Source organism: Beta vulgaris, chromosome 5 (assembly GCF_026745355.1).
Source record: "Beta vulgaris subsp. vulgaris cultivar EL10 chromosome 5, EL10.2, whole genome shotgun sequence".
Lineage (NCBI taxonomy): Eukaryota > Viridiplantae > Streptophyta > Magnoliopsida > Caryophyllales > Amaranthaceae > Beta > Beta vulgaris.
This window is the reverse complement of record NC_079206.1, coordinates 51249823-51258384: the sequence shown is the minus strand read 5'-3', so window position 1 is coordinate 51258384 and position 8562 is coordinate 51249823. Positions and strand designations below refer to the sequence as shown.

At 36.3% G+C, this 8562-nt stretch overlaps 1 protein-coding gene across 8 annotated transcripts; it reads left to right on the top strand.

Annotated features, from left to right (window-relative positions):
• Nucleotides 1-2464: 2464 nt before the first annotated feature.
• LOC104908336 (AMSH-like ubiquitin thioesterase 3) lies at nt 2465-8347 on the top strand. Of its 8 annotated transcripts, XR_008969547.1 has the most exons (7): nt 2465-2782; nt 2920-3048; nt 5150-5231; nt 5312-5386; nt 6052-6114; nt 6768-6849; nt 8131-8347. XR_008969547.1 is itself a non-coding variant. In XM_048644422.2 (6 exons), the coding sequence occupies exons 2-6, from the start codon at nt 2996-2998 to the stop codon at nt 8272-8274; spliced, it is 408 nt and encodes a 135-aa protein (XP_048500379.1). In that variant the 5' UTR covers nt 2465-2782; nt 2920-2995; the 3' UTR covers nt 8275-8347. The 8 variants fall into 8 exon arrangements, 7 of the variants coding, with proteins under 7 accessions (XP_048500379.1, XP_048500377.1, XP_057251141.1 ...); XM_048644422.2 differs by lacking the exon at nt 6768-6849 and having other exon boundaries at nt 5150-5222; XM_048644420.2 differs by lacking the exon at nt 6768-6849.
• Nucleotides 8348-8562: the final 215 nt, after the last annotated feature.

Below are 8562 nucleotides of genomic sequence, written 5' to 3'. Positions count from 1 at the left end.
TTAGTAATTAATGAAATTGTATAATTAGTTTAAGTTATTAATTTGATTTAAGTTGTAAATTTGATTTAAGGTTTTGTAATTAAGTAAGGTGTGAAGTAAATAAAGTAGTTTATTGATTTTTAGATGGAAAGTTATAATGACCTTGCTATTCAAACCTAATTTTAGGAGTATTGGAAACAAGGACTTGAATGGAGTTGGTAAAGGTGTTATACTATCGAGTTAACTAATATCAGTTTGGCTCAGTAACATTGACTCTTAAAAGATGCTAAGCTCAATAGAGTTAGGAAAGAAAAGGAAGTTAATAAACAATGAGATTAGTTATTGTTTATATTTCGAATTACTAAGTTGATATAGTTAGTCACGTATTATTTAATAATATTATCAAGGACGTAGCACTGAAGTATTCCCTTACTCGTTTAGGTCCCAATTTCATAAGCGGAACATTTGTTTAGACAGCGAAAATTCTTCGTTACAAGGTGCGTATGCGTACCAGTTCAGTTGGACGTATTAGTATCATGTTAGGTTATGAATTATTCGATCAGAACCTAGAATCATGATAGGGAACAATTGTGATTGCTGAGATTGTTTGGTAACATGTTTTTGATTGGAAATCGATATGTGGCATTGTAATGCGTAATTCTATCGTATCATGAGCATGAGTATTGGATTTGTATTATTTGATCCATGGTGTAACAAGAATGTTACAAGAGAAAAGATTTGAGTACTATATCTAAGAAAACTTGTTAGATGATTCTATGTTATTGTGGAATGAATGGACAGTACTAAGAATGGACTATGGCAATAAACTTGTAGTTGGACTCCCTACAAGTGATGAACAATGGGGGGAGTGTGAGACTTGTTCTACACTCCTACATAGGCCTACTGTGAGGACAGTAGTGTCCTTATAATTTTTGATAACTCAAGTAGGCGGAAGGTTCCGTACGATCTTGGGGGTATGCATACTAAGGTTAGGGATGGCAACAGGTAGGATCTGGACCGGGTCCTCTAGGATCCAGATCCAGATCCGTTTTTTAGCTAATGATCCAGATCCTACCCGGATCCGATGGGTAATAAATTTGAGGATCCAGATCCAGATCCGATGGATCCTACATATTCGGGTCAAAAACGGATCCAAAACGGATCCTAACTTATTTTTCTTCAAACGAATCAAATTTTCATCCTAACATTAAAATAGTTTAGCCAAACTTCAACTTCAACAAACTCAAGCAATACACTAAAAAACAACAATTAAATTCATCAAAACTAAACAAATGAAAGAGTAATTTCAACAAACTCAATTAATACACCAAAAAACAAAAACAAAATCAAACTAACAAACTCAAGCAAACTATTTGAGCAACAATAACTAAATTATCTTTTCAACACTAAACAAATGAAATTTTCAAACAACTCTAGCAAGAAGAAATACATATGGTGTTGTAATTACAATTTTAAGACGAGCAAAATGATAATTACTGATACAAATGGACGGAAATCAACAAGAAAAACAAACGAAAAAAATTCAGGTTACTTTCAAAAACGAAAAAAAAAAAAAATATTAGGGTTCCGTCGAAAATCAAAAACGAGATCAAAAATGGCGAGTGGCGACGTTGGCTGCTCTAGCGCGGTGGTCCAACTGCTCTGGCGCAGTGGTCCGACTGCTCTGGCATGGTGGTCCGGTGCCGGAATTAGTGAAGAGAGAGGAGTGAGTGACTGGCGTGACTCGTGAGTGCGGCTCATTGAAGACTGAAGAGGAGTGAAGGCTAAAGAAAGTGAAACACAGAAACTAAGGAGGCTAAGTGAAACGACGCTTCACTTGAGAGAATTAGGGTTTAACTTTTATATTTAATTTTAACATTAAAAAAAACGGGTAAACGGATACGGATCCGGGTAATTTTTGAGGACCCGGTCCAGATCTGTTTTCAATCGCAAGGATCCAAATCCAACCCGAATCTGTCGGGTCCAAATTTTGAGGATCCAGATCCGCTAAAAACGGATCTGGATCCACGGATCCGGGTAGGGTCCATTACCCATTGCCATCCCTAACTAAGGTGATGGGTGTGAGAAGGAACTAAACCGTATTTGCATTTCATCTAATAGACCAAGTTGTCTATTAAGGATTAAGTAGCCCGTATGATTCTAGTAAGATGATGGTGCCCGTTCGCTGCCACCTAAATAAAAAGTAAAGGATATAATGCTATTGTAGTATCATGTCTAGGAATAATCATTATTGCTTTGTTTATGTTTGTATTCATTCAATGGTTTACTATGTACTCAGCATAGCTGATATAGTGGAAAAAAATGCTTGTGCTACTTATCAAGTGCTTGGGTTGAGCTCGAAAACGGAGCACATGGTCTTCGTTTCTTTTTTGAAAATAAGAAAAGATCTCAAGTGCTCCGATTGGGCCGAAAAACGGAGCACTTGAGTATTCTTTTGGGCCCCAAAACTCCCTCCCTCTAAGCCTTGCACCCGCATTTACTCTTTTCACATATCCAATTCCTTCGTTGAATTTGAACCCCTCTCTCTATCTCTCTCAGTCTCTCTCCTTCCATCTTCTAATGGGGTCCCCTCTCCGGTTCCCAGGGTTGTGACGGAAACAACCAGCAAACTAAAACCCATCCCAATTCCCTCGTCACTCTCATATCTCTCATTCACACATCATCACGGCGGGTGACGCCAATGCGAGAGCAGACGACGTCACGGCAGACGACCGCCACGACTCCTTGATGATGGAGTGACAGACACAACCAGCATCCTCTTCTCCTTCTCTCACGGTGGCAGGTAAATTTCTTTTTAATCTATTTGTCTCGATTTCTAGGGTTTTTGCGAGATTCTTGCGATTGCATTTGAATCGAATTTGACGTACTTTTAGATCTAAGGTTTAAGTTCTGATCTTCTCTTTGTTGTCGAAATTGTAGCTGCGCAATCATCTGAGCTGTGCCTGCATTTTCTACAGAAGATGCTAGAGGTAACTACTATGAAGTTTCTCCTCACATGTCAAACCCTAGCTTTGCTCTTCTATTGATTTCTCTACTACTCTCGTACTCGTTCGTCTCTCTCTCTCTCTCCTCTCAATATAATCTTAATTGTTGTGAATTTTAAGCTATTCTTTGCGAATTTTGAGCTCACATTTGAATTTTGGTTCTAATTTGGCGCTTTTGTGATTGAATGCAGTGTTTGAATAAGGCTAATAAATCAGATTTTCTTTCGGTTAGTTTGATTATTTGATTATATATTTCTTGTTATTTTTAGTGTTTGATGTTCGGATACGAATTCTAAGCAAAGTAGGTCCAGTGAAATTTGAATTTGAGTGAATTATTGTTAGTAATGTAACTTACCTGGATGTATTCTTCTGTATTATGGTGCCTTTCAAAATTTTCATTTGGATTAACATAATATGGACTTGTAGGATCTTGCACAGGATTAGTTTTGGAAGGCATTATGAATTTGAGAGAAAAATTTGATCAAAGAAGAGAAAATTGAACAAATCTAAGATCAAAGACAATCAAACGATGTGATTTAATCTTTAAACAAAATCTGATTTTCCAGAATTTCATGCAAGAAATGACAATTATCAAAACAATCAAATCAAAACTTAGAACCTGATTTCTGCAAATTCTGACTTCTGTAATTTGATGTTTTATAGAAATTTGCTGCTGTTCTACGTTGAAATTTCGATTTGAGTTTGAAAGAATTTGCGAATTTGCTACTGAAATGTAGCTGAATTTCCACCAGGATCTTAGCATAGATCCTGCTGTAATACCATAAAGAAGTTCATATAACTTCACATAAAAACTAATTGAATTTAAAGAAACTTTAGAGAGAAAGTAGAGAGAAGAGAGGGAGAAGAATTTTTATTATAAATGAATGAGCTACTAGAACTCACTGTCAACTTATTATATTGACAGCTTTCATTACTGAAATGGGTCTTTCAACTAACTAACTAACTAACTTTCTTAACAACATGAGAAGTAGTTATAACAGAATAAAACTATAATGCTGAGTCATCAGTTTGTTGAGCTTGAGCTTTGAGCTGCTTGGGCTTAGCTTGCTATTGAGCATGTTCATCAATACTTGTGCATACAAGGGACAAAAATAATACAAGAAAACATGTCACTCTCATTGCTAATCTTTATCTGCAAATCACACTGCTTTCCTTTGTTATTATTGATCAATATTTTGTAGGATGCACTAAAATTAAAAAATTTGCATAAAGAGATGGTTGTAATTTCCTATTGAAGCTATGACTCCTTCACATCTTTGACAACCCTCAGTGCTTTGTGGAGCAAATAGACATGCATGGACACTTGTAGTAAACAGTCTTGTAACTTAAGACATCCATGAATAATTATAGTAAACAGTGATCTAATCTATTTGAATCACGGAATTAAAACTCTCCCGTTCCGTTACAGAACGGCCGTTCTGTAACGGATTTTGGATTTGTCGTTCCGCAAAATCCCGTTACGGAACGCCATAATAAAATTCACGTACTTCTCGCCGTGTTGTCTGTTCCGTAACGCGAACTCACCGCGTTAGAACGATTCTATCCCCGTTACATCCGTTCTTTTCAAACATTGGCCAATTTTTTTTTATGATTTAATTATATAGTTGAGGAAACATGATATTCTATTAGATTTGGTTATATTATGTTGTAATAATGCTGCATAAACTAAAAAAATGCAAATAAGGTTAAAACATATTAATGTGAATTTTTTTAAGAAATTCACGCCGCGTCGGCCGCGAAACGTTCTATTTTGCCGTTACAAGCCGTTCCCGCGACAACGCGACCGTTCCCGCGAACGCGACCGCGAGCGCATTTTTTTTCCCTGATTTGAATGTAGTAGTTATTTTTATTTATGCTCTTGAAATTGGTAATTTGACAATTGTGCAAACAGCCAAACAGATGGAGATCTTGTCACCTTTATCTGGTTGGCATTCTCGAATACTACAAAATTTTCAAAACATGGTGCTTAATTTTGCTACTTCTTAATTTTATGGACTTTAGCCACATAGACAAGGACAGTAAGTTACTGGAGTAGATTATTTTCCTATGCTCTTGTTACTGTTGTTAGCAACAATCTATATATCTATATTTTTTATCGTCAAGTATCTGAAGTCTAAGCATTGTATTGATCCTGAATTCTGCAGGTCTGTTGCACATGCACTTGAAGCACTAGGTTTTCCGCGGGGATCAGCAATGGCTATAGATATGCCAATGAATGTTGATTCTGTGATCATCTATCTTGCTATCGTTCTCACAGGCAATGTTGTTGTGTCCATTGCTGATAGTATTATGTCTACCTTTTACAGTGTCAGACATTGAACGAGGAAGAAAATTTTGAGGTTCAGGACAGAGAATCACTTTTTCCTCTTGGATGGATTCATGTGAGTTCTTAATCCTTGATAATATGTTTTTGAGCTAAGCATTTCTTTTCTTCTTATTGACCTTATTGTATCATCGAACTTAAGATGTTGATCATGATATTCCACTGTTGATATTTGGATTTTCTGAGCTTACTGTCAAGTGTCAAGCACTATACTTTGGAGGAGTGTTGGATAGCTACGTCCGAAATAGGCAGTTTCCCTCTTTCCCATCAAAGGAAACAAAGAAAACTGGCTAAAATATATGGACTTTCACTGATATGTGCAAGATAATACGAATTCAACTATTTGCTATGAATAATATGAGAATATTACAAGTATATTATGCTTGTAAGCTCTAGAAAAATAAAAATCAAATAATATACGTCAGCATATCTATTAATTTATAAAAAGAATGTAAACCAACAATTTTTGAAAGTTATCCAACGAGATAATTTCTAAACATTCTATCATCGTTGAGCTCCTTATTAGTTGGCGCAATCAAGAGTAAAGTTCATGTTATTCATAGCAAATTGTTTAGATCGTATTATTTCGCTCATATTGGTGAAAGTTCATATCGTTTTAGCCAATTTTCAAGAAAATAATTTGCGAATTTCTTTTGTGCTTTAGATACTGCCTCCTCTGATGTTCTAGCTCCATTTCTCATTCTTTTTTTTTCATGCTGACAGACACACCCTACACAGACATGTTTCATGTCATCAGTGGACTTGCATACTCATTACTCATATCAGGTATAAGAAAGTTCATTTCCGTGCTTCTTGGCTCAATTTTTTGTTTTAATATACAAATCATTCTATCGCTTTATGAGCAGTTGTCTTGCTGTTATTGACAAGTGTTTTAGACTGAAATATACAAATCATTCTATCGCTTTATGGTTCCCCCTCTATCCAGTGATTTTTGGCAGGGTGTTGTGCCAAGGCAAACACTACTAATTGTGTATCGAGAGGTGCATCTGTGGTGATCCCTCTTTCTTAGGGTGTTGTGTTGTTTGCTGCAATTGGGGAAGGATTGCTAATTTTATCCTTATTCCGAAATTTGTTTGCTTTCTCTGTTGCGCTCTTACTCAATTGTTACATGAGCTAATGTTCAGCGTTTAGGGTGCAATGTTGGTGGATAAGAGAGACATCAAGGTATTGATATTGTTGGGAAATCCAATATCATGGAAATAGCTTATAGATTTTGTGGTATTGTAGGAGTCCCCACCCCTCCCTTGCCCTGCCTGCCCTACCTGACCTGATTTGGCCCGTTTGGCCATTTCTTAACTGTTGCCAAGTTATTTTCTTGTTGCATGCTGGACCCTTGAAAGGGGGAGAAGGTTTTTCGTGTTTTATATAAATAATTCGGGTTAAATGCACATTGGCTGACACTGAATCTTGCTTTTCAGAAAGTATCGTGGTGAACAGGTGAGGCGCATTGTTGCTGATTTGAGAGAGGCACAGTATCGTGTAGAAGGAAAAGATTGCTATGTAAGTGGAAATCATTTATCAGCATTCTCAGCTATTGTTGTTTGACCCACCCCCTTTTCGTTTTCCCTTTCTCCCTTTTTTCTTTTGGTGAGGCTTTGGGTGGTGGGTGAGACTCTAATTTCTATTATCTTTGCGGTAAACTTTTGTCTAATTTTATAGTGTGTAACTGTAGATAATAGCTGCATCCCTTGACCAATGTGTGTACTCAGAGTAGGGGTAAATTGTTTTATGGTGTTTTTAGTATTATAAGGATATGATTGCTTAAGAAAAAGGGGTATGTCATAATATTTCAAAAAAGATCCTGTACGTGGTGCCATATATGGAAATCGAATTATAACCAATAATATATACTAAGGTAATGTGACAACTGTTATTGGACATCTGTGTAGATAGAGAGTATGATTTATCTGCAATGAACGTGTGTCAATCAATACCTTTTGCCTTCTAAGCTTTAGCGATTGGTGATTCTAATTGAATAACAAAATAAGCGGCATGCCTTCACCAAGATATATGTGCACCTGAAACTGTACCATTTTCATATTTCCCCTATGAATATTTAGTATTTCATATGGCAAGCTGGGAATTGATGAAGGAGGTCCACGTAGTGATGCATTAAATTTGCTCCTATCCACATTTTGGTTCGCTTTATCTATATTTTTTTTCTTGTTGCTTTAGGGGAAATCTATCATTATACATCACCTGTCGGTTTTGGATAGAAATGGATATTGCTGGTCTATCTAATGTTCGCTTGTTTATACAGCTGTTTAAGATCAGTGAAGATGTAGTAATCGATGCTACCAACAAAGGAAACATTGCTCGCCTAATCAACCACTCCGTAAGCTCATATCCTCTCTATTAGTATTGAATTTGGCTCTTTCTGTAAAAAAAATCTCACCAAGATTATCCCTACTGCCAGTATTTGAGGCAATGAGTTCATTCATAATCTGATTCTAATAGTTGTGGTTTCGGTTGGCCGAGCTAGTCAGCTTGGTAACTCATCCAAACAGTTCACGTCCAAATCATTTCCTCCCTTTTAGACAACTTTGTGATTGCTTCATATATCTACCCCTTCATTAGAAAATATTCATTGATGATTGTGACCTGAGTCTAGCCTTTAAAATTGAAATGTGGTATGGATCCCATCTATATGTATTTCTTAACTTCTTTATTTTACTTAAAAAAATAGGTGAAATTTGGTTGGATTTGAGAATGATTATATTATTTAGTTTCTATCATGGCCTTTTCCATTTCCTAATACGTGCTTCCAATTTGTGTTACCAGGTGTTGTTCCATTTTCTCAGCAACTTATTGCAACTGAAAGAGCTTGGTTTGCATGGCGTGATTACTTTAATTGAGCTTGGTGCACACTTTTTCTGTCTACTAGTTAGATATAGGATTCTTGCTCCTGTATCTATATTGTTGTAACTTTCGTAATGCAAATAAATGATCTCTGTTTATGAAAAATAGTGTGATGATTGTCCTTTTCTCTTTGTTCGAAGAGCAAGTCTTGGGAGGGGGATATGTTTAGTATTGATATTGTGCAAGGAGTTCAAGAAACAATGCCTTGAGCATGGTAATATTCCAACTAGTGGCGTTGTTGTTACAGCAACAACAATTTTTTTTTATAAAAAAAAATATGTCAAGTGCTCCGGTTGTTAGGAAAAAACCGGAGCACTTAATTCACAAGTGCTCCGGTTGTTAGGAAAAAACCGG

What these genes read in the sequence shown, in the direction of transcription:
- LOC104908336 (XM_048644420.2), top strand. Translation starts at nt 2,996, where the DNA reads ATGTCAAACCCTAGCTTTGCTCTTCTATTGATTTCTCTACTACTCTCG. An exon ending in TGCCAATGAATGTTGATTCT is followed by an intron (nt 5,232 to 5,311) that starts GTGATCATCTAT and finishes TACCTTTTACAG; the next exon opens with TGTCAGACATTGAACGAGGA. An exon ending in TTCCTCTTGGATGGATTCAT is followed by an intron (nt 5,387 to 6,051) that starts GTGAGTTCTTAA and finishes TCATGCTGACAG; the next exon opens with ACACACCCTACACAGACATG.